Raw genomic sequence first — 24,542 nt, forward strand, 5'->3', positions numbered from 1 at the left:
CCCCCCCCACCCCGAAATCCCACTTATGCATAATTATGCAGGCTGGAACGGCCAACGTCATTCATCCTTCACTACTCTCACAGCATCGGGGTGTTGATGAGGGAAACGGGAAGAGGCGGAGCTTGGGCTCCCAGGTTGATGGAGGAAACGGAAGCGCTCGGAACCTTTCGGTTGCTGGGATCAATCCGAGATTTCCCAAAATAGGAGCACAGCAAACGCCAGGGCGCCCACGTCGTGGGGTGACCCGCACTGTTTCCCGATTGGCCTTTCCGCGCCACTTTTGCCTCGGCACTCGGGAGTTTTTAGCGGCGGCGCTACAAGAGTTCGGCATATTTTAGACTTGGGCTTCTCAAAGCTTCCAAACGGAAGCCTGCCGGCATCGGCCGTCGCCGTGCGGACGTGCGTGCGGCTTACGCAACGGGTCTCGAGACGCGAGAGGGCGAGCGCGCGGGCTGCCGACGGACGCCGACCGGCCGTTTGCTCCAAAGTGTCGCGATACGGGACCCGCGCAGCCACCCGCATTGAACCCCCGACAATCCCCCTCCGCTCCTCGTCGTTTGCAACGCTCACGCGCACGCCGCGTGGAGCAAGTTGGAAACGCAGCGCGAGCGTGCGGATGCGGCGAGCAAGTCATGTTGTCTTCAACTTTGGCCTGCACCTTGCATTTATCTCCTCCCCCTCCCTCCTCGCCATCTTCCCTCACCCGCTGGGGAGGAGGGGGCGGGGGGCTCGGGGGCGAAACCTAATCTTATCTAAAAAAAGGCGGCTCTCTAAATAGCGCCGCGCGCACAACCAGACGGTAGCGGCGGCTCGCGTCTATCCTTCGCTTGTTTTGTCAGCGCCTTTCAGAGGTTGACAAAGAGCTTGTAGGGGGCGCTCACGAGACTCCAAGTGGATCAATGCGTGCGTGCGTGTGTTAACATGAGCTGAATGTGGAGACGGTGAGCGTCTCAGAGGGACCGTGAAAGCTTTTAATTAGCCGCTTGACTTTGTTCCCCAATGACACACGCGCATCCCACTGAAACGTCATTAACGCGCACACGCGCAGGGCAGCGAGAGAAATATTCGAGTATGGGGGTTTCCGGTCCCCGCTCAAAGAGTGGCCAGTGGATCATCGTTACCTCCTTCGTTTCAATTTCAAATGACAGTCGTCGTTCCCGCTGAATTCTTTGCGGCCGGCCGGCGAGCGGTGTTTGTATCCGCCTCAAAGTTTGAGACGTAACACTTCAATTGGTTCAACGTGACTGAATCAACGATTGCCATGGCAGTTTCATTCCCGGGAAATTTAGAATTGGTTTTGGTTTTTTGTCCGATTGATGGGGGGGAAAAGAAACAACCACAAAAAAATCAACAGGTTAAGCATCAGTTCTTAAAGTTATTATTATAAGTCGGAATCTTGGCTCCAGCCTTCCTGTGTGGGGTTCGCCCGTTTGCCTCCATGAACGGGTCCTTTCGTGTGAACGTGAGCGCCAACGCTCGACTGTATTCGGGTCGCCTGCGAACAGTCCAGAGTGCACTCGGCCTCTCGGCCCAAGTCACCTGCCTGTATCGTCATCGATATCGTGACTTCAAAGAGCGCCCGCTTGTTCCAAATTGTTCCACGACGTCCGAGTTCATCTTGACGCAACGCGGGGAGCAAGTGGGAACAAGTGACCGAAGTGGAGCTTCTTTTCAAATAAAGCGCCACCAGGGTCAGAACGTGGCGAGCATCCGCTGTCGTCAAAACAACAACGTGGCCACAGGCGATGCAGGCGCGCGCTCACAATGCAGGAGGCGTCGGTGGCGCACAAGACGCTCTTTGTGCACGCCGCATGTTTGGAAGCCATGACGGCCAGGCCGGTCAAGAGGAAGCATCCTCCGGTCGCCACAACGCCCAGGAATTCCCAGCGCTTTGATGTTTTGATTGGCGCTCCTCCCTCCCACTCGCGCGCATGTGAAAAGAGACAAAGTGCGCGCACACACGCAGAGCAGTGGATGGGCCAGTTAGACGGCGAGAGGCGCAGATGCGCGTCTGCCTGGGGCGGAACGCAACTCTGCTGACTTACTTGACGGGGAAGCTAACCTGTTAGCATCGGCGGAGGAATTCCACAAGTAATGTGGGACATGAGTGCACCACTTGTAAAAAGTTTGGCTTTTTTCATTTCCACGTTTTGGCATAAGTCGATGAAGTCTCGAATGCAGGCTTCCCTGAGTTGCATTTCCTCTTCATGCACACCAACTGGATAGTAGCATTTACTACAAGACATCAGAGCTTCACCGGAATGCTAATATGTTAGCTTCAGTGGAAGAATTCGAGAAGCATCTCAACATCAGTGGGGGACTTCTAGAAGGCTTTTAACAGGTTCCGGCATCAGTGGAAGGCTCTTCACTGGTCTGCTAACACGTTAGCATCATTCGAAGAGCTTCTACATTGGGTATTAACATCAGGGGGTGACTTCTACAAATCTCTTCAGGTGTTTTAGCATCAGAAGACTTGGAAAAGGTTTTAGTCTGTGTCAGCATCAGGATGCTTTGAATTGGGTTAGTATCGGTCGAAAATAGATGGCAAAGGTGGCGCACGCTTCGCATGATCGCTGGATGACCGGCAGGTGGTTGTACCTCCCTCTCAATCACCATTACAATGACAATTAGCAGACTTGCCGAAATATTATTAGCTTGTGTTATTTGAAGCATCCCTTCATTTGTCATTTGACCATCTGGACACATGTTCACCATCTACATCGTCATCATCACATCCCGCAGGCACCGCAAAAACACAAATCGGGGTCCATCCATCCCTCCCTCCTGCAACACATCTAAACTTCTGAACGACATAACTTGAAAACAAATGTACTAGAAGTCCCTCAATCGCCACGGTTGCGCATCATTTCGGTGTCGTGTCGTAACAAGTTAACTGCAAAGTTCCCGAAGGCGGTCCCAAAAGTTCTTCCCAACTTCTTGCAGGTGTCAATCATTGACTCACGCAGATAAGACACGGCGGTGACGTCATGACACCTCATACACGGCCAGCATCCTCCTACGCGCAAAGCTAAGCTAAGCGGCTAACGCGCTAGCCGCGGTCAAGATGCTTGAAAGAGTCGCGTGCACGCGCGAACCAGCGTGGAAAGTCAACGACGGGGATAGGCGCGTGCGTGAAATGGTAGTGGGGAACACGGTTGGGGTCGGGGGGTGGGGAGGATGCAACAGGCGTCACGCCAACGGAGACGCTAAAAAGTCTCGAAGAGGCGTCGAAAAAGTGAGCAAAGCGCCACCGAGGTGACGTTTTCGGCCCCCAACGGCGACATTCGACGACTTGTCGTCGCCTCGACCAATTTTACGCGACAGCGAGGCTGACTTTCTTGATAAATTTGTCTGGGCAAGGTCACCGCACCACTGTGCAACCAGCAGCTGTTAGCTACGATGTGAGCGGAAGCACAGTGCGCGTCCCTCCAAATTACAACAGAGGCCCAGGAAGAAAGAGGTGCAACATCCATATATTTGGACTTGAAAAGCTATTCCGTGATTTGCGTCGGTACGTTTCGGAACCAACGTGCGCTTGGAAACATATTGGTGTTGTTACGGGATGATGTTGGGCAAAACTAAGCGCCCGTCGTCATATGACGCATGCGAGTGAAACGACGTAACCCGAGCAGCCACGACGAGTGACATCCATGCTATGCGAAAGCCAAAACATGCCCAATATACGTTCAAGTCCCCTCAACAAGTCGCCCGGGCCACGGTTCGAGTGTTTCTCCAGGCCCGAAAGCAACAGGTGGCTTTACTTTGAAGGCGCCGACAGGAAGCCGGCGCTGTGCTTGCCGCTGGCCTGACGGTTGCGTCTGCTAGCTTTACACATGGCCACTAACTAACTGACTGGCAAACAGCGAGGCTCCGACCAAAGTGCACCCGAGATATGGATGCTCCCCTGCGGCAGCCAGCACACTTTGACCCCACCCGCGCCACTCTCCCCGCGGGCAAAGGCTCCCGACGACGACCCCCCCCCCTGACTGCCCCCTGCCCAAAGTTTGTTCCGAAAGTGCGAAATGGCTCGAATGGGCTTCAAATTGCGACGAAGGAAGGAGGAAGGGGAGCCAGCCGCGCTGAATTCCACCGCTTGGATGCGCATCAAACTAGGAAGCGACGAGGGGAGGGAGCAAAAGTGCTCGCTCGCCATCTTAAAGTTGACTTGGCACACGGCAACAAGTCAACAAGCATCCGACAAGTCACACAACACACACTCGCCCAAAACCAAGTGTCCCGAAAAATAACAAGAAGAGCAACACTCACAGCGGACTTTGTCGGGGTTGGGCTGCTTTCGCCGAGACATCGTGGCGGCCGAGGATGACGATGAAGAGGATGAGGAGGATGAAGATGAAGGCAGTGACGGCGGAGAGGCTGCAAAGTTGATCCGAAGAGGAGACGAATCAAAATGGCGTTTCCGAAGGGATGTGCAAACTTGGACAAACTTTACTCCGGCTTCTCCTCCTCCTCCTCCTCTTCCTCCCTCCCCCTCCTTTTCCTCCCCCTCCTCTTCCTCCCTCCCTCGCTCGAATCTCTCGCAAGTCACTCGAGTCAAAAAGACTCGAAGAAGAAGAAGCTTGTTGTGTGTTCAAGTCGTCGGCCTCTCCTCCTCTTCCTCCTCCGTGTGTGTGTGTATGTGTGTGTGTGTGTTTCTAAAGCCGTACACTAAAGCCCATCACGTGTTGTGTGTGTGTATGTGTGTGTGTACGTGTGTGTGTGTGTGTGTGTGTGTATCTCCAAGGGGACGTGGCCATCAAGCATCTCTGTGCACGCGCACGCGCCCGCCCGCGGGAGGCTTCTTCCTTTGCGCGCACGCGCAGCCCAGCAACTTCTTTGAAACTTTGTGGTTTGACGAGTCGACTCTCGTCAAACGCTCCCCCCCCCTGCCGTTCCCCCCCCCCCCCCCCCGCCCGACTCGTTTCTTGGGTTTGCCCAAACCAGCCAGCGCAGCATCCGTGGAGTGCAAATCTCGCGAGACTTTGCGCGAGAGGATGTGGAATAGGAAGATGCTAACGCTCAGGCCCAATTTAGCTTAGCTTGTAGCTTCCAAATCCACAGCTTCTCCTGTTTGACAACTTTTACACAGCTGTGAGTAATTTAAATCCACTTTCAATTGGAGAATGCTGATTATTTAAGCCCTGGGAGGTGAGCTGTGCTCCTGAATGTAGAAAAACGACTTTGTATGTGTGTGTTGACAGGGCAACAAGGAAAACAAGGTCATTGTTGAAATCCCACATATCAAATACTTGTTCTTCGATACCTAAACATATAAAGTCCAGATATTTGCATGTCCCATTATGCTTTTATTCCCTGAGTCATTGTTGTCACTTAGTTGTTCATTGTTTGCAATTAATTTGCCTAACTTGAAATGGTCTTCAAAGACAACTTTATAAATTGGAGCAGTAGACGTTGAACTTGCTTTATCATTTCAGTGTTTCTCAATACAAACATGTAATATCCAAAACAAGATGATCTGACTGTCAGCATGCCCCATTGAACTTGTTTATTGATTCACTACTGTCATTTAGTGCGTGTGATAACCTTGACTTAGTCCACACATCAAGACAATCGGGCAATTGTTTTTTTGTTTTTTTTTGCCACCCTTTTAGGACGACAAAGAGCCGACGATCTCGGGTCTTATAAGGTTGTCCTAGGATATAAGCTTTGTGCTCTGAGATATGTTACGAGTGCATACGTCCCGGAAATTGGTGAAGTGGTGCGGACAGTCTTCAATATTAACGTCCAATATTCACAGCCCCAGATTGTTGTGTATGTGTGGTAAAATTGAATTGTCATGACATCAACGTAACGTAACCAATCCAGAAATTTCCCAACATGGACAGTGGGGCGGCGCTCTTGGTTAAACTGCAGCGGATGTATTTATGATGCAAACGTCTGAGCGCTGCGCTTCAACGTTTTCACCGTTGCTGCCTTCCACCTTCCTTCCAGGCCTCCTCCTCCTGCTTCCTCCACGAAGGCCGGCCGCCGCTGATGTTCACGACAAAGATGAAGGTAGGTCAGTGTTTGTTTAGGGCCGCGCTCCAAAGTCACACCCCACTCATAATTGAGTGACTTGGTCATTTTGTGGTGATGTGACTTGTTTGTTTCGTGCCACAATGCATCTTGAAAAGTAGCCAACAAAGACGGCCTCGATCAAATCAAATGCAGGGGGGATGGGCACTGGGCCACCCCACTGAAAAAAAAAAAATCACCCAGTTTTCCAAAAATGCTGATAAATCTTCTGTATATTTTCCAGAAAAAAATGGGGTGAGAAAAACATGAAAAGAATTGGCTCCTCCGCCCCTCCCACTTTTTCCCACGATGCATTGCGCACATACAGAAAAGTTCAACAAATACCATGCAAAAGAAGGAAGATGCACTTCTCTGTATTCATTGAAGATAATACCCCCATTGAAACGATCTCGTTAACGCAATTCATTCTTTCTTCCTCTATTATTACAGAAGGTAGTTCTGATACGCTGTAATGTTCCAATTACAGTGGCGCAAAGCATTTTTATTTTGATCAGTGGTTAATCTGGAGATTGTATTTTCTCAAAATTGGATTGAAAAAAAAAACCAAAACATTTTTCCCTTTGCTGATTCAAAAACGGGACATGATTTCAAATGGAGAGCGGAGAAAAAGCAAGAAAACATCAATTGATTGTGGTTCACTTCCCGGTTTGGTGGTCTGCAGCCTCTGTTTAAAAAAAACAAAAAAAAAAAAAAAAGAGTCAAAAGTGTTCAAGCAAGTAAAGCAGTCCACTGTGTCCACGAAGGTGTGTGGATTTTGGTCCAGCGCAGGCCAAGCGAATGCCTTCAAGGAAGTCCCAACTGGTGGAAACGGGGAAGGTGTGTCGGCATGCCTCGCGCTTGAGCCGCTCGATTGTGATTGTGATTGCGATGAGGCCGTCGTCGCGACCTTTGGAACCGCTTGACGGCGCTAATCTCGTCATTTTGCATTTCTATGCGAAGCGCTCCACTCAGAGGCGGTTCGCGTGACTTCCCCCGTCCGTCCCAGCGAGCCAAGACGTGATTGTCAATCAAGTGACTTCACTGAGCAAACTTGACAATGTCATTCTTGCTCTTTCTCGTGATGACAGACTGAGGACTGGGCGAGAATATGAGAATATGACTGTACCAGTTTTTGTCACAGAAATCCCATCTCATGTGTGTTCATTGGGATTCGGTCCTCCATGTGCATCCATCCAACAGACAGAAGATGTGCGTGAGGATCAACAGAGCAGGAAACGGGTCAGTTTCAAACAACACAACAGGTTGACTTGCCCGATAATCTGTTTTCAAGCGACTTTTTGTGCCCCCTTTGCTTCTCGACAGAGCGCTTGCCCGTGACATCATTCCAAACAAATTTTGCTCCTCTTTCTCCCAGAGGCCAATCAAGCGTTCAAAAGGTTTGGTTTTCGGCCGTGGCGTTCCTTTCTTAGGCGCGCTAACTCTGAGCGGGCCAGTTCTTCGGCCCCCGCCAGGCAAGCGTCTGGGACCGAGCGGCGAGGACACAAAGTTGCGTCTCCGGCAGCACAAAGTGTGCCATGTTATTTATTGGCCGGTCGCCACGGAGATGTCGCGGAGGAGCCAAGCATCGGCCGCAATGGCCTGGATTCATCCATTCACACCGAGGCCGGGAGGAGCTCGCGGCTGCCGGGAATTGCTCCCCGTCCACGGCCGCCTTCAAGTTCCAGAGCCCCGACTTTCCACTTTTTAGACCCCCCACGCCTCCCCTCCTCCAAAAAAGACCCATCTAAAACGATTGCTTTTGTTCTTTCCCAAATGGCTCTCATTTTTCTTCAGGAACAAAAGCCTCCTTTCGGTTTTGTCCGTTTCTGTGAACGCGAATAAGCTCTGCCACTCTCTCGTGCGCTACGTGGAGGGTGTCTAAAATGTGCCCCGCCGTGCCCTGGCCTGCTCCTCCTCCAACTCGTCTGGGGCCTCCACCGGAGCGCGGCGTTGACGTGACAGCGCCACCTGTTTGCGGCATCGGGATGACACGACAGACATCTCCAGCTGCGGCCGGCGGGCGCGAGAGGGGGAGGGCCCCGCAAAACCGGTTTCCCGTCGTCATTCGGAGCTCGTGCTTGTTTGCCTGCCGGCCAACTCGCGCTTGTGCGCTGCTTAAAGAAGCGGCAAGCGTGTCTCCGCTCCCCACCCCCGCCCCGAGCTGCCCATCAACCGGAAGCTTGGGGCGTATCGCCAAATGCGGGTCCAGCGTGTTGAAAACCTGCCACACTTTGCCTTGAGCCAAATACCACGACCAAACCGTGGCAGACTTTGGACTCTCCGGACCTGGATTTGCCACTTGGACAGACCGCTCCGTCCCCAACTCGGACCTGCCCCGCGTGTAGTGACGCGTGCGGCCGCTAGGGAGCACCGTGTTGCACTCCAAAGGCGCTTCACCTCACCGCAGTCGGTCTCGGGGCACAGGGAGGCCACCGATATGTCGGGGCCCATGTCGACAAACGGGGGACCGCTCACCGCACGTCACGACGAACAACGCGACGGTCGCCACGGTCAATATAAAATGACAGCGGTAATCGTGATGCTCGTGCTCGCAGACGCCGTGAGTGCTTTTGACTTTGCTTTATTGTTAGTAGGTGAGCGAGGAATGCACTACAACAAATGGCTGAAGAGAGAAACAATCGTCTGGTTGGATTGATTAGCAACGTGACAAGTGGGATTGATGAGCGATGGACACGAGCTCCTGCGGTCAATCCTGCGGTTCCTCTTCGGCTGCGCAAGTCGAGTGTCGCCGCCCTTGGAAAGGTCACGGCCATTGATTTGGGTGGCCGTTTCCGTTTTGGAGGGCGGCCAATCGGAGAAGAGTAGAAGCTGAAACGAAAGGGTCGAGGAGATATGTCGACAAATCGGCGCATTGGACTGTTTTGCTCCAATGCGGGGAAAGAAAACCTCCCGAGCAAAGAGGCCCTTTTTGCTGACACACACACACACACACACACACAAAAAACAAGGCAATTTCTCCAGCAGCCGTCATCGGAACTCCCCAAAAAGCAGAAACTCGCAGCCACGCTCGGCATTCCCGTCTCATTGGCAGCCTGATCAAAAATGGATTTGCCGTCATCGTTCATTCTTGGTGATTGTGTGAAAGAGACTCATCGGATCCAAGCGAACGTGGCCCGCTTCAGTCTTCCTCGCCCTTGAGCTTTTCCTCAACGATGAAGTCAACCTTTCCCCAAATCTGCAAGAAGAGACAACATGTGGACGTTGATGCAAGTGGGGACACGACAAAGGGGTCTTGATGCGTCCAGATGTATCAAACAAAGCAAACACCAACGCTGATGGGAGAATCACATCATTGGCATTCACCTGTTCTCAAAGTGAAAGGAAAGTCTCTCTCTCTCTCTCTCTTAAAAAAAAAATTGTGGGTTGTTGTCATTTAAAAAAAAAAAAATGTCAGATTTCATTTGAAGCCTGCACGGACATTTCGGACTTGCCAGTCTCAGTGTGTCAGGAGTGCAGCACCACGGTGCGCTAAAATAGGCCAGGCAGCCCCGAGCCTGACTGGAAGACATGGCGCGTAGTTCAGAGAAAGAAGTAGAGGCAGAGAAGGTCCCCAATGAATCCCACAGAGCCCAGAGAAGGTGTCCGTGTTCACTTTATTTGCTCAGTTTCAGAATGAGCATCGAGTTGATGCTCATTCTCGTTCGTACGTCTTTTCTTATTACGCGAGCAAAAGCATGTGGCTACTTTGAAAATGTCCGTGTTTCATGATGCAATGTTCAGTTCTCTTTTCGAGTCCGCTCCGAATGGGAGTGACAAATGGACAGCTGGAGGCAAGCCTCTTTTTGGGGAGACCTCGCAAGAAAGTAAGACCAGGCGCTCAGCGATACTTTGTTTCATCAAACTATTGGATTTGTTCAATAAAACTCTGGAGCATAATAGTTGTCGGCGGCCTGCTGCTTGAAATCTGACTGCCGCGAAGGATTCCGGACGATATGTTTGCTGAGCCAAGGGTATGGGAAGTGCCAGAGAAAAAAAGGAGAAGTTGAAGCAGAGGGCCCAAGCGGTTGACGGCAAAGCGTGTTTTTTTTTGTTTTGTTTTGTTTTTACCTCGCACAGATTGGCACTGGACATGACGGCCACCAGGGTGCGCTTTCCGGTTATTTGCGGGATGAAGGATTCCTTCCAGTTGAAGGAGGCTTGAGGTTGGAGGATGCTGAAACGCACACCCACGCGCGCGTCAAGACACAGGCGCGCCCCGACGGCAGCGGACGCGCATACTTGTAGAAGCGTTTCCTGTTGGTCATGGTTCGGGGGCCCTCTATGGCCAAGGTGATGTTGTGGAGAGGGAAGGTGAAGGTGTTGACGAAGGAGACGTTGACAAACATGTCCTGTCCGACCGCTTGAATGCCGCTCACCTGCGGGGCCGCAAGCGCACCGGCGTCAGCTTCCCGTTTCGCTCGGCCGGAGCGTCGCGTCCAGAAGCGGCCTCTACCTTGAGCTGGAGGTTGGGGGCCTGCAGGTAGACCACCTTCATGGCGTTCAGGTACGCGGTGTCGCCGTGACCCGCCAGCGTGAAGCACAGGAAGCGCTGGAAGCCCAACTTCTTCAGGTAATCCTGAGCCCTGGTCTTCACCACCACGCGCTCGGCTGCAAGCGAGTCGTCAACTTGAGCTTTCTGATCTGATCTCATCGAAAGGGGCGACTCACTCTTATTGGGTGGCACGGTGATCTCCACGGCCTCCGATTTGAAGCGATTGGACAGCACGCCCGTGTAGAAGATAACGGCGCACGTCACCAGCGCTTTGACCGTTTGGGCCGTGTCGCTCTTGCTCTGGAACTCCACCACCAGGTCCACGTCCTTGCCAAGCTCCACCTGACCCTCGGGACACAAATGAAAGGCTTTGCTTTAAAAAAAAAAAAGTGGAGGTCTTTTAAACATCGCATCTGCTGGCTTGGCTTCGCACTCCGGCCGACTTCTTTTCAAAGGTCCTCCAGCCACGGATCATCCAGTAAGGAAGTCAACAAGCAGAAATGACTCCTGACGCACTCGCAGCACCTTTGCAGCTGACGTCGTTGCAGCGCGTTCAAGAGCGTTTGTCATGAGACTTTTTCGCAAGATATTTGCCACGCTCAAAGTCGGTGCTTCACGCAACTCCAACTCACACGCGGCGCGGGCGCAGAGCGATCGTATCGCACCGGCAAAAGTCGGACTTGTCCGCAGAGCGGCAGCCGACGCGCTTCAACTGAGCGCCGCGGTCGCGGGCGACTCTCTTCTGTCGGCACAGCCGAGAAAGAGTTGGCCCCACGTGGCGGCCTCCTCGCCAAGATGAACCGGGACGCTTCCATTCTTCTTCCACAAATGCAGGAGTGATCAAGGGATCGCTTCAGACTAGTGCCGGCACGTACGACGTGTGTGAAAGAGGACACGTATGGAGAAAGGGAAAAAACACCCTGCCGCACGCGCACCCACATGAGGATCGCCAAACAAACCTGAGCGCCACTGAGCAAAAGAAGACCCATGAAGGCACAAGGAGACGAACGCATGCAGAAATGAGGACGAGAAGACACGGCAAAAGGGAAGACGTGAGGACACGTGAAGACGACAAACGCCAAGAGACGCGTGCGGATCAAAGGGCGGATGAGGACGCATACAAAGACGCGTGAAGGCGCGTGACCCGTGGCCATCTGGAGAGAAAGATAAGGTCGCGTCAAGACACGAGGACGCGTATTGTGACACGCGGAGGCGTGAGGACACCTCTTCAGTGGAGAGTGAGCAGGTGATCTGAGAATCTGCTTCGCCTGCTCCGGCGTCATCCCTCTCCAGACCGAAGCCTTGCGCGGTCACCATTGCCTTGGCCTCATCGGGACTTCCTACACACGCATACGCGGGTACGTTTGAGTCGGGCCGGGGGAGGTGGCCGCGCTCGGAACGGCGACGCCGTCACCTTCGGGGTGCTTGTACGTGGACGTGACCTCGTCCGGGGTGTCCGCCAGGATGTGCTTGGTGAAGAGTCCCCTTCCCACCAGGGTCTTGTCCACGTAGACCGAGATCACATTGCCGTATTTGTCCCGCGTCAAGTAGTGGACGTCGCTGTTCACCTGCGGGTTTTTATATATATGTATTTGGGGGGGGGGGGGACATAGGCTGACGTTAACCACCGGAAGACACGGGAAGCGGTGCGCCCAGGCTCGGCGGCTGACCTCGGCGAAAATGAAGGGGGCGTCGTAGGAGTGGCCCACCTGACCCTCCTTGATGGCGAGCACCGAGGCGGGGCCGCAGCGGTAGAGGCCTGCGCGGGTGGGAGGACGTCACCGTTAAGGGAGACTCCGCTATTCAGCTTGCACTTTCAAGCAAGCGCCAAGTGACTCCTGAAAAAGGGCCCGCTATCTCCAAAAGGCGGACAGCTAAAACTCGGCGAATCGCGTACGGCCACGTCAAGTCAAGTGAAGATTCATGAAGACTCCAAACCGGGTGGAGTCTCTCCGTAGTTGCCAATCGCTCTTGAACTGAGCGGAATCAAGTCCGCGGCACGCGACCCGAGCGCGCGAGCCGCCGTCGCGCCCCACGTACCGTCGCTGGTCTCCTGCGGGGTGGCGTCCACCACCTGCCAGCCGCTCAGTCGGGGGGGCAGGTCGGGACGCTTCATGTAGACCTCGTTCCAGCAGTGGTAGTTCCTGCGCGGACACCTTGACCGTCAGGACCGCAAACGCGCCGACGCAACGCACAGACAACATCCGGAGCGGCTCACTCCTCTTTGCGACATCCGTGGCGGCGACGGCGAGCGAGCGCGCGCGTGGGGACCCACCAGATGGAGTCGTGTGTGTTGCGCTCATCCGCGGATCCGTCGGACTTGAAGATGAGTTCGATCTTCAGGTTGCCGTTGTTGTCGTGAGCCGAGTTGAAGTTGGAGATGACTCTGGCCGGGATGCCCAGGCAGCGCAGGACTGCCAAAAGAACGCCGATCGTCACGACCGCGGCGGCAGTCGCCGGACCCGTGACGAGAGATTTTGAAGGACGGCGAACTGCGGATGAGATCTTGACCGAACGAAATCGTGGGCGACGAATACGGCGGAAAAACTCTATCGGGACTTCAATTTTCACTTTGGACTCGAGTCCATTTGACCGTCCGTACTTTTTGACCTTGACATCCCGACACAAAGTCGAGGGGTCGAATGAGCGCTTCTACTTTTCCCCAAAGGTCATCGTTTCGACGCCGTTGTGCGCACTCGAGCGCGTCGAGGCGTGAGTCTTACAGGTGTTGAAGACTCCGGCGAACACCCAGCACTGGCCGTAGCGCACGGGGCTGCCCGTGTTGGCGTACTGCAGCAGGATATTCACGCTGCCCGTCCACAGGGTGGGCGCCGTGCCCCCGGAAAAGTTCTCGCTCCAGTTGCCCACCAGGACGCCGTCTTCGTCCTGGGAGTTGATCTGCGAAGGGGAAGGCGGACAGAGCGGTGTTGGGAGACAGAGACAGAGAGACCGGACACCTCGCCGAGCGTTTCTTTGGGAGTCGCCGGAACGGACGGGATGAGGAATAAGATCAGACGCGGCGATGGATTCGACGGACATAGAATGCGCCGCTGGAAGGATGCTGGAAATGGGAGCCGCCGCATCGGAGGCAAAGAGGAGGAAGACCGAGCAGGAGATCTCCCACAGCCGCAGTTACGGCGAAAAAGGCGGGAGGACAGGAGCCAATGGGAGAGGAGGAGTGGCCACGCCGCAACAGGGAACGAAGGAGAAGTCGGGACGCGAAAGCGGCTGGAAAAGAAGAAAGCCTTCCCGTTGGCCGAGCAACGAGAGAAGAGCGCTCGGGGCTCACCAAGGCGGAACCTTTGCGGACCATTTTAATGGCGTCGCCGCGGTTCCTGATGGGCATGCGGGATGCGTCCAGGATGTAAATGCACGCGTCCAGGATGCCGCGATCAAACTGTGAAAGGATGCGTCAGCTGTTATCTGTTGGCCCGGAGGCCCGTCGGCGCGTGCGGGAACGCACCTGTCCGAAGACCCAGTCGCGACTGAGTAACGTTTCTTTGGAGCCCATGTAGATGGCGCCCACGTCGCTCAGAACGTACTCCTGCCGTCCTTCGTCATCCGGATAGTACACGGAGTCCTCTGCGGACCGGCACAGAAAACCTCACCGATCCGAGGAAGGGAGGGAGGGAGGCGGGCAAAGATTTGATGCGCTGCGCCGCGCTCACCCACCGCTATTCCAGCAGTTGAAGAGAATGTAACAGTCGGTGTCCGGGTCCCTCTTGGTGCGCTGCAGCCCTCTTGTGGTCACGATGGTGACGTACATGCGGAACTTGCCCACGATGGTGTCGGCCTGCGGCGTGATTCCCAACAGCAGCCACGAGCCCTGGGACTCCACGATGCGACCCGGCCAGCGACCCCTGCGCCGCGTGCCGAAGGTCGCCTCCTCCAGGGTGCGCCGACGGACCGAGGCCCTGGAACCTGAGGACGGAGGACGTCGCCGGCGGCCTGAGTCCTCAACTTTCACCCAAGTCTCAAGTTAGCGCCGCCCGTCCAAGTCGGCGTCCCTGCGCCGTCTGTGAGCGCTCGGTGCGGGTTTTGCGGTGACGGTGAAACTTTGACGCCTCCTACCTCGGAGTTAAAAACCTCGCGCCTTGCCATTGTCATTTTTACCCCCCGTTATCAGAAACATAGCCCTCGCGCCGCCACGGAATCATCTTCAAACCGTTCCCAAAAAAAACAAAAGGGCACGCCATGCTGAAAATGCAAAGCGGCCGGACTCGTCAAGTCACGTCGTTCACGTGCAATCGAGTCTCCTGAATTTCAGCCAAAGCGGGTCACGCATGCGACAATGGGCCACTTAAATCAAGCGACGTGACCGGGGCGGTGAGAGAAAGGTGCGGAAACGGGCTCGGACGCACCGATCAGGAACTCCAGCTTGAACTTGTCCCTGGGGGTGACGGGTCGGGAAAAGGTGACGCGCAGCACGAACTCTTGCCCCCGGCGGATCACCAGGTACTCGGTGTCGTAGGCCTGCGTCCGGTGCTTGGGCATGTTGATGTCCCTGCACGTGTTGACTTCCACCACCCGGAGCGACTCGCGCCAGCCTCGGGGGTCGGGGTCGTCGTCAAACACTTTGTCGTCCTCGTGGAAAGCTTCGAATAACGGGAAATCGTCTTCGTCGTTCCCCAGGTTGCTGGTGGACGGCTGCGGTGACATTCGGCTTTCTGTTACGGCGCGCGACGCCGGCGTAAATTGAAACGCCCGGCTTTCGGGGCCGCTGCCTCACACTCACCGCCTCGTTGTAGCGCCCCGTCGTGTCCATGGCGGCCGCGGATGGATCGTCAGCTGAGCAAAAAAAAAAAAAAAAAACCAAGAGCACAGAAAAGACAGCACGTGAGATGGAAAGCGCGAGCGACGCTGTATCCCGCTCTCCGTTTTCTCGAACTTTGAGCCTGGTCTTTTATCCGAGCTGGCTTGGAGCAGGCCCGAGGCGGGGTACACCCCGGACCGGGCGCCGCGTTGACAATCGGTGGCCCGGTCAATCATGCAATGGAGAAATCGGAATCGCGGTGTCGGGGAACGCGCAGGCAAACGAGCGACAACCATTCAGTTCCTGGCTTTGGTCATGTTAGCGAGAGGGTGGCGAAAATGTTGCCAAAGCTTTTCCAAGGTTGAGGTGAGAGGGTTGCAAGTGTCCCGGACGGGGATTCGCCACCGGCCCAAGACTCGGGCTGCAGATTTCCCGTTGAGAGGCTGACATCTGGGCAATTTGAAATTCAACAAGGTCTCCAAACGATGAGTGCACGGTCACGTGACTTGTCCGCGACCTCCGCTCGTGCGGATTGCCGTGGATTGGAATGAAAAGCTTCCCAGAAGAGCCCCGCTCCCCGTTTGGAGAGGGGTCACGTTTAGGGCGGAACAGCCGGCGAATAAGAGGCCGAGGCGTGTGAGCGCGTGTCTTACCTGCGTGTAGGAGGCAGCGTTGTGACCGCGACACACGGAACCTCCTTTAAGTAGCCGAGTGACTTCCTGTTTGTCGCGCCTCGGGAGGCGGCGAGCGCTTCCTTCTTCCCAAAACCAAACTCTCATTTCCTCTGACCTCAAAGGTCGTCGTGACACGCCGCCGCCGCGGAGGTCAAGTCGCCGACGTCCTGTTTTGCGGGACGGTCACGCGTGCGCCGGGCGAGCGCAAGAAGGATGTTGATCCGGGGCGCCGCCGCCGCGGTGAGCACGCCTGCCTTCTTGGTTGGAATCGGGGCTCCGGAGGTCCCGCGTGTCGTCAGCGCGCCGCGCCTTCCGGAGTTCCCCAACCCTGCAATGGAGAGATCGGAATCGCGGTGTCGGGGCCTGATTCAATGGGGAGCGACTTCAGGCCCTCCAACTTTGTCGCCTCACAAATGAAAAGGTTTTTATTTGCCCCCGTTGGGTTGCTTTTGCCCATGAAATGCTTGGGAGAAAATCTGGAAAGCCTGCGATGACTTTGGCAACTAAAGTACAGCCATGGAATGAAGTGTGGGGGCGGGGGGGGGGGCAAAGTGATGAGCAAGAGTGCAACTTGACTGAAGAAAGTGGAGGAAGGAAGTGGAAGGTCGCCCCAACACAAACAACAAAAAAAAAACCTTTTGGATGCTCAGTCAGCACAGCAACAGTCACGCGCACGCGCGCACACACACACACACACACACACACACACACACACACGATGAAGATGTCAAGCAGTTGAGCCATGCTGACGCCCAAAGATGACAAAGTCAGGCCCATGACGACCCGCTCGCAGGTCACGTCAGAGATCGCATTGTCCTTTGTGGACGTGAAACATGAACTTCAGACAATAACGATACAATGTTTATTATTGCTGCTCTTCTGGAATTTGCAAACGCTGGAAAGTCTAACTGGCATTCTTGAATTGTTTTTTTTTTTCTTTTTTTGGGGGGGGGGGGGGGGGTTTGCAAATTGTCCTTGCCCGTAGAGCCCTTTTGAGCCTTGACAAACTGGCAAATGGTGTTTTTTTCCCCGACAAGGCCCGTGGAGGAAAAGTTGCTCGGGTTGTATTTGTGTTTTGTGTTGTCCGATGTGTTGGGTGGTATTTGATGTGGAAGCGCCCTCGCGAGCAGCTGCAGCTGTTGGGAGAGCGCGACCCCAAGAAAGCCCTCCTCCTGTCGCGTCGCGTCCTTTTGCTCTTGCTTCTTCCTTTTGCGCCAGCAGAGGGCGCCAGAGGACCCTTCGAGGACAAGGTACGCCGTCCGCGCGCGCACCGACAACGACGCAGGCCCCGGATGGCTTCCCCGGACGGCTTCAGCTACCTACGACGTCCAACTTACGTCGATCACCATGTTAATAATCATCTTGGTTGATAAGCACGTCATACACCGCAGAGTGTAGTGTGTCATTTGCACGACGACGCCAAAAAGCAGTTGATTTTTCCCAAATGTGACATTTTTCTTTCTTTTCTGTTCTCTTTGATTTCGTTTCCTTTTTTCGTAGCAATCTCGATGATCGAGCCGAGGATAATCGCGACGCGCTGAAAAGGGACTTGGAGCTGATGGCGTCGCACCTCACCTCGACCGCTTTTCCGGCAACACTTTCGGAACGGAGACAAATGGACGTCAAACTCGTGACGTCATTTCACCGATCACGTGAGTGTGGCATGTTGATGACGTTCACGAAGGATTGTTTTTTTAGTGCCGGATGAAAAAAAAGTGAATGAAGGAGTTGTTCCGTTGACGAAGAGGAGGAGGAGGAGTCCCTCTCTCGCTCTCTCTAGTTCTCTCTCTTTCTCGCCACGGAGGAGGAGGAGGAGGAGCGTGTACGTGCGTGTGACTTTGCGGGCATGCGCGCCTCCTCTGCGGCGTTAGTCCGTGCGTGCGGGCCTGCGTGCGTGCGTGCCTACGTGCACGTCCACCGAGGATGGCGGGAACCCTCGCGCTCGTGCTGGTGCTTCACTTTGGTGAGTTGCGGCCGCCGAAAGGACGTTTTTGAAACTCGTCGTCGTCGTCGTCCTCATCGACGGTGATTGTTCTTCACGAACGACGGTTGTTCCGTTTGGGATTTATTTGCAGCCCCTCACTTTGTACTGCTGGCACGTGACTCGCGGCGGAAAGTGCACGCGTCCGTTTCATTGTTTTCGCATCCACCCCAAAATAGACATTTATTCATTTGCTCTCGTGAGCTCCTTTGATTTCTGTCACGTGAGCACGACCGGGTGCGCCAAAAAGGGGGATCCCTACCCCCTTGCCATCTTCCTCCTCCTCGTCTTCATCTTGCTCCTCTTCCTCCTTTATTTGTGCCAAAGTGGCCTTTTGCGCGTGAGACTTAAATGTTCGTTTGCGCGCGCGCCTGAGTGTGTGTGTGTGTGTGTGTGTGTGTGAGAGAGAGAAAGAGAGAGAGAGAGAGAGCGCGCTCTCTTTCTCAAAAACGTTGCGCACTCAACGCCGAGGCCTCGCTTTTCGTTGCAATAATACTCCCGTTTTGTTATAGTGTCTTAAAAAAAACAAAAAAAAAAAAACCAAAAGAATGGTAAAAACCAATTAGGCGAAAAAAATGATGTCATTTTTAGCCGTGCGCGCGCCTTCCCGCAGAATGCGTGCCTGGCGGGCTCCGTCTAATATGTGGACTGCACCAGTCGTCTTCTTTTTTTTTTCCAAATAGTTTTTTTCATGAACCTCGTTGTAATTGTTGCATAAGAGCGATGCGTGGAGGTGTGCGCGCGCGTGCCAAAGACTGAGCACGCTTTTCTTCTTCGGAAGCGCGCGCGAGCACCTCGGTCTTTCTGTTTCTTCCATCCCTTCATCTTTTGATATCGCCTCCTTTATTGTTAGCATGATTATGATGACCGAACTTAGCCAATTTTATTTCATCAATTATTATCGTGATCCTCAGCGTCGTGATTCCGACTGGTTCTGAAAACATTGATTTCATGTGACAGACTTTGATTTCTTTTTTGGGGGCTGCGGGGATTTCGTGGCAAGAAGACGAAATGGCAACGCGCGTCCGCTTTCTTTGCCTGTGCGCGCGCGCGCGCGCGTGGGGTGGGCGTGTCGAACGCACGCACTGCAGGAACGCGCGAGTTTGCGCGTGAGGCGCGCTGAAAGGAAAAGCCAAAGCCAACGAAAAAGAGACAGCAAAGCAACGTGTGGCAAATACGCCAATCAAAGTGCACAAACGAGACAAACCCACGCGGGGACTTTTTTCTTTTTTGAAAGAGAAACGGCCAAAAAACCCCCCCCAAAAAAACCCGAATGCTGCAGCATGACGTCAAGTGACGTCATCCGCTCCTCATTCATCATTTTTTTTTGCGGGAACAAAATCCACTCGAAGCTCTCTTCCGTTGAAGATTGTCCAATGGTGGCAGATCATCTCGTGTTGCCTCGCTTTCAATGTGACCAAGGCTCAGCTTCTTTTGAAGCATTTCGATTCACGGGCGAGATGATTGGAATGAAATCACAAGGCCTCAAGTGTTGGAATGTCGCCAAGGCTCCAAGAAGGTTCCGGTGCGAACTGAGAGCTGGACTGGCCGCAACATTTTCCTTCGGAGCCTGGCCCAGGCCTGCGTGCCGCGTCGTCACTTCCGCATTGAGCCTGCAGCCAAGTGTCCCCCCCCCCCGCTCCCCAAAAAAATAAATCAATCAAAATCAGAACACCTGGGATTTGGCCCTCGAAGCACCAAGATGTTGTCGAAAAGGAAAAGGAAGGCCTTCCCCGAATTGGGGAGGCAAAATACGCCCCCCGAGCGGTTGTCGTCGTTTGTTGGGGCGGGTGGGGGTGTGGAGGCGCTTTTTGTCTTTCGTGGTTTTCCGGCCACGTGCGACCGCCGGGATCGAGAGACGCGCCGGCATCAGGCGACGCGCGGTCTCGGCGTCGTCGACACGACTCGGTGTAACGCCGGCGCCGTTGTTGTTCTCTCGCCCGGGCTCAGGTTGGCTGCCGCAGTCGGCGCTGGTGAGCTCCGCCCGCTGTGACGCCGTCTTCAAAGGCTTTTCCGACTGTTTGCTGCAGCTGGGGGACAACATGGCCAACTACCCCGCCGACCTCGACGACCAGCAGAACCTGCACAAGATCTGCACGTAAGAGTCGCGCGCGGGGCGGCCGCGCCAGCGCCGAGCACGCCTTCTCAGCCATTCATCTGGCCGAGCGCTTTTCCAGCGATCGCCAAATTGAGGAAGATTCCCCCCGGCGGAAGCCCGCTCGTTGTTTTCCAAAGCGCGAGCGGGTCGTCGCAAATGTCTCCTTGTCAAAGGCAAAAGAAAAAAAAGCCGGGACCGTCCGTCCGCTTTCATGGAAATTGGGGAAATGTTCAACAAGGTCATCCGAGGTCAAAGCGGTCGTCAATCCGTCAGGCGCCCGCGAGTGCGCCTCCAATGTCAGCATTGGAGTCCAAAGACGCGCATTTGATGGAAAGCAAAGCGCTTGGCTTTGCGCCCAACCTCACATGGCGGCGGCTTCAGCAAGGATCGAAGCGCAAAGCTTGCAGGTGCGAGCCATTGGCGAGAAACGTGCCGGCAAGCGCGCGGTCCGGGCGCAGCGCTTTGTTTTGGGCATTTCACTCCCGCAAACCTCGGAGCTTTTTCTCGGCTGCGTGTTGGTCGAGATGGTGGCGCCAACTCGTTGCACGGGAGCGTCGTCTTGCGCAAACGGGGGCGTGACGCTTGGACCCGCGAAGGCCGCTAATCGGCCGTGGAGATGAGCTCCGCCCCCTGCGGCTTCAAAGGCCAAATGTTTGCGCAAGACACGCGTGGGGGCGGAGTTTTGTGTCCTCCGCCGCACTTAAACACACTTTGATGAGGGCGACACGCCCACTCCAGATGGCGCAGGCACCCGCGCCCCCCGCGCGGCAATATTTCAGCTTGATCGCAGCGGGGAGGGGGCGTGGCGGGTGGAAGCGGTTAACACGCCTCCTCGCACACGCGCGCGGGTGCGCTAATTGGGAGCGTGAACACGGCCGGGTCAGAGGGCACGCGGCGATCGCGCGCCTCGTTGCTCTCGCGCGGCGCTGCGGCCCTCTTTCCCCGGAAAAAAAAAAAACAAGGCCTTCTCGACAATGTACACACACACGCTCTGTGGTGTAGGGTTTTGGAGGGTCAAGTGGCAATCTTACAAGAGCGTTGGACAAAAGAAAAGATTGGACTTTGTTCCAAAAGGGCCGCTCAAAAGGCAAACGTGTTCAAACAACCTTGAAAGTGGAAAACGTCCAAACGCTGAAGCGTTGACACGCAACACCTTTGCCCAAAATGCCTTTCATCGCAAAACGAGTTGTCTTTTCTTGTCGTTCCCTTCTGATGCCGTTGCCACTTTCCTGGTGACGTTGACCCGCTTTTTGGTCGACACACACACACACACACAAAACACACACAAAAGAGCGCACTTTGCATATGGAAACCATGTCACTTTTTGTTTTGTTTTCTGCCCCTTGTGCTTGTTCCCCGACAGCTACTGGGACGACTTCCACTCGTGCGCCAGCACGGCGTTGTCCGACTGCCAGGAAGGCGCCAGCGACCTTTGGGAGAAACTCAAGAAAGAATCTCGCAGTCTGGATTTTCGCGGGAGTTTGTTTGAACTTTGCGGCGGGGGAAACGGCGCCCCCTCCGGGCGGGGCCCGGCGGGGGCCTTCCTGGTCCTGCTGCCCAGCCTGCTGACCTGGCTGCTGGCCCTTTATTAAGAGAGACGCCCACTCAACCGGAATCCCCCCCGACCTCCCAAAAAGTGGAAAGCGCAGCCCCGCGTTTGCCCTCGACTCGGCGCTTGGTCCAACCCGGCCACCCGTCATGACGCTTGGTGAAACTTCGAGGACATTCGGTTGAGACGTCGGAGGACTTTTTCAAAATGGTGTCGTCGCTTGAGCGGGCGCCGGGCGGGCACAACGTTCCCCTCCCGAAAGCAGCAAATTGTCCCCCCCTGCAATATCGTTTTAGCAGCTAGCTTACGAGCTAGCTTTTTCTCTCTCTCCCTTCTTTGGCTGTGTTGGGAATCCCACCCCGGTTTGTGGAAAGGCGCTTCTGGGACCTTCCGCTGTTGCCAATTTGAAGAGCTTCAACATTCCAGCCAGTCAGCATTTGAATCTTTCGCTCTTTTCATGTTTTGGCGCCATCATGTTTGGCACTTGAACATCGGTTAGCCCAAGTTCCGAGGTCTTCGCCCGCACCCGACTGCTCTGTAGAACGGCGTTTTTTTTTTGTTGTTGTTGTTTTTTTTTTCAGTGGCCCTTTGTTGATTCCCAAAACAGCCAAAGTTTGTGGACGCCCATGGACTGGAAGTGAGTGTTGCCGCCTTGCGTGACGTCACCTCCTCAGCCTTTTTAGGACATGAGCACAAACGTGGGCCTGGCGCTACACGCCATTTAGCGTAGCGCTGCGAATCCAAACCTTTGCGATAACGTGGGCTCATGCTAACCAGAGTGGACTTGCGCCAACGAATGTCTTTGCGGATGAGTTTTCTCAATGCGGCTAAGTTGGGGTTCAACACTTTGTCGAGGATTTGCGTGGCTAACGGTCTCGGCTGCAGCTGAGTGTTGACCCGAGGAGGGCAACGTGTGACCTTTAGCACAGCTCTTGTCGTGCGTCAGCTGATAGCATTTGGCTCATGGTCGCTTTGTGGTGTCCAGGCGGTGGATGAAGGTTTGAATTCTTCACATTTTCGCATTTTAACCTTGTCGTGTTTTAACGTTTAGGGTTCTTATGTTTTGCGTGCTAATACACTTTAACATGTTGCATGTTAACATTTTTGTTTTTTCATGTTTAGTGTTTACGTTTTAGCATTCCAGCATTTTACCGTTGACTGTTTTCAGAGTTTTGACGTTTTTTTTTCCCTTTTCATTGTTTTAACATTTTAGCGTTTCAATGTTTTGCGTTCTAACATTTGAGTGCTTTAGCGTCCCCGCGTTGAGTCCCCGGCCCGTGTGCTTGCAGGTTCCTCATCATTTAGCAAAGACTTTTTGAAGCGAGGTTTGAAATTTCCTTTGTGCTGGTTTCCTGAATTTTTTTTTTTTTTTTTTTTTGGTACGTGAGTAGAAAGTTTAGCGTTAACGTTGTTACGTTTGTGATGGCGGCAAAAATAGAAAAACAAAAGAGCAATACCACCACGACATCATGGCCAGTGTTGGTCTCGTCAACCGACCGATCAATAAGCATTCATCAAGACTGTTGTGCTCCAATAAATAACAAGTAATAACGTTGAATAATAATCACAATAATTATAATGACGTATTCGTATCTCTGTTGATTTCTGTTTGTTTGCTCGCAATTTTTACAAATCATTCCAAAAATCATCAAAAGAATTTACAAGGATTTATGATGTTCTTCCGAGAAAGACAAAATAAGATTTATCATCAAAACTTTATTCCACTTATAATGAACATAGAAATTTCAGAAAAGAATATTTAGTGCGAAATAAAACACGACTGTTTGAAAGGAAGTCTGGGACGTCACTCCATCTCTCTCTCTCTCTCTCTCACACACACACACACACACACACACACACTCACACACACACACACACACACACACACCGACAACACGCACACATATGCGGGCGCGCCCTCATTGCGTGAAAGGTGGTTGGAGATGAAGAGGTGCGGAATTAAGACGAGCGGGCCTCAGCTGCCCAAACAGCAAAAGTCCTCCGTCCGTTTGCTGCGCGGCTCGCCCATTTGCAGACAATCGAGCATTGACAGCATGCCGAGCAGGCTGTGCATACCCGCGTGCTTTTTAGAATGCGGGGAAAAGGGGGGGGGGGCGTAGCGTCCACATCAAATGTCGCTTTCTTATTAGGAGACATATTTTTTTTTAAACAATCAGCCCACATTTCTTTTCTATTTATGAAAACGTCACACGCGAAATAGGTCCCATGAAAAAGGGAAATGACAACGACATTTAAAAAACAAATATATATCTATCGATATAGATATAGATAGATAGATATGTATATACAGTATATGTATAACTATCGCAATCGGAATTTTTTTTCTTAAGAATCCCATTTTTTGTGTCAATTAGCGTTGAGATGTGACCAGTTCATATTTCATGACGCTCGGGTGGCTTGCAGGTGCATGATTTTTGGGATGCGCGTGTGTGAGCACAAAATCATTGGCGACACATTGTTCGCTGTTTTATTGACAGATGCGGTGAAGGCAAAATACTCGAATTGAAATCCGATTTGACCAAAAAAAAAAAACAACAACCCAACAACAAACACACAAAGATTTTTTTTATGACTTTTGGGGACCACATGCGAATGTCTCGGAGGGAGCCGACTAATTCCTGGAAGCGAGGCTGCTGAATAATTGAAGACGCAATTAAGGCCTGCAGAAGAAAGGCGCTCATGAAATATTCATGTGGAAAATCCCGCGAGATTTCTCCTGGCCTCAACCCACTCGCGACCACGCCCTGCAGGCGTCTGCTGCACTCGTTATGGCATACCTAAGAACAAGAATTTCATCGCCTTGCAAAGCGCACGTTCGACATGATTCGATTGATCTGAAACGCTGACAGAAAGAGTACAAGGAAAATCATCAAAATCGTACGTTTACAACCATTCTGGACAACAATGAGAGTCAGTGAGCACGGCACGAAAGGACACAAAATGTTTTATTCTCAGAAAGAGC

General features: G+C 53.5%; 3 protein-coding genes across 4 annotated transcripts in view; 1 reads left to right on the forward strand and 2 right to left on the reverse strand.

Moving 5' to 3' along the window:
- The window catches only part of rreb1a (ras responsive element binding protein 1a), a 24,390-nt gene extending 19,540 nt beyond the window's left edge, over positions 1 to 4,850 (reverse strand). The window contains 1 exon segment of the mRNA XM_019890062.1: positions 4,267 to 4,850. The gene's annotated coding sequence lies outside the window, so the exon portion shown is untranslated.
- Positions 4,851 to 4,964: 114 nt separating this feature from the next.
- On the forward strand, positions 4,965 to 23,353 carry nrn1a (neuritin 1a). The gene is made up of 5 exons (XM_019890055.1): positions 4,965 to 5,145; positions 5,950 to 6,012; positions 17,432 to 17,894; positions 19,863 to 20,010; positions 21,374 to 23,353. Exons 3-5 carry the CDS (start codon positions 17,855 to 17,857, stop codon positions 21,600 to 21,602), a joined length of 417 nt encoding a protein of 138 aa, XP_019745614.1. The 5' UTR covers positions 4,965 to 5,145; positions 5,950 to 6,012; positions 17,432 to 17,854; the 3' UTR covers positions 21,603 to 23,353.
- On the reverse strand, positions 8,578 to 16,102 carry LOC109527857 (coagulation factor XIII A chain). Of its 2 annotated transcripts, none has more exons than XM_019890002.1 (17): positions 15,911 to 16,102; positions 15,240 to 15,292; positions 14,866 to 15,151; positions 14,177 to 14,425; positions 13,968 to 14,086; positions 13,794 to 13,901; positions 13,228 to 13,402; positions 12,780 to 12,918; positions 12,545 to 12,648; positions 12,175 to 12,263; positions 11,919 to 12,072; positions 11,729 to 11,844; positions 10,681 to 10,846; positions 10,466 to 10,620; positions 10,252 to 10,388; positions 10,081 to 10,186; positions 8,578 to 9,208 (listed from the first exon to the last, which is right to left on the reverse strand). In XM_019890002.1, the coding sequence occupies exons 2-17, from the start codon at positions 15,267 to 15,269 to the stop codon at positions 9,152 to 9,154; spliced, it is 2,190 nt and encodes a 729-aa protein (XP_019745561.1). In that variant the 5' UTR covers positions 15,270 to 15,292; positions 15,911 to 16,102; the 3' UTR covers positions 8,578 to 9,151. The 2 variants fall into 2 exon arrangements, with proteins under 2 accessions (XP_019745561.1, XP_019745560.1); XM_019890001.1 differs by having other exon boundaries at positions 10,681 to 10,852.
- Positions 23,354 to 24,542: the final 1,189 nt, after the last annotated feature.

The sequence above is a fragment of the Hippocampus comes genome, unplaced genomic scaffold (assembly GCF_001891065.2).
Source record: "Hippocampus comes isolate QL1 unplaced genomic scaffold, H_comes_QL1_v1.1 scaffold185, whole genome shotgun sequence".
Taxonomy (NCBI): Eukaryota; Metazoa; Chordata; class Actinopteri; order Syngnathiformes; family Syngnathidae; genus Hippocampus; species Hippocampus comes.

Coding starts and splice junctions, on each gene's coding strand:
- LOC109527857 (XM_019890001.1), bottom strand. CDS start 15,269: ATGGACACGACGGGGCGCTACAACGAGGCG. Junction 15,152..15,239: donor CGGGGCGCTACAACGAGGCG/GTGAGTGTGAGG, acceptor ATGTCACCGCAG/CCGTCCACCAGCAACCTGGG. Junction 12,649..12,779: donor AACACACACGACTCCATCTG/GTGGGTCCCCAC, acceptor GTGTCCGCGCAG/GAACTACCACTGCTGGAACG.
- nrn1a (XM_019890055.1), top strand. CDS start 17,855: ATGGCGGGAACCCTCGCGCTCGTGCTGGTGCTTCACTTTG. Junction 17,895..19,862: donor CGTGCTGGTGCTTCACTTTG/GTGAGTTGCGGC, acceptor GCCCGGGCTCAG/GTTGGCTGCCGCAGTCGGCG. Junction 20,011..21,373: donor AACCTGCACAAGATCTGCAC/GTAAGAGTCGCG, acceptor GTTCCCCGACAG/CTACTGGGACGACTTCCACT.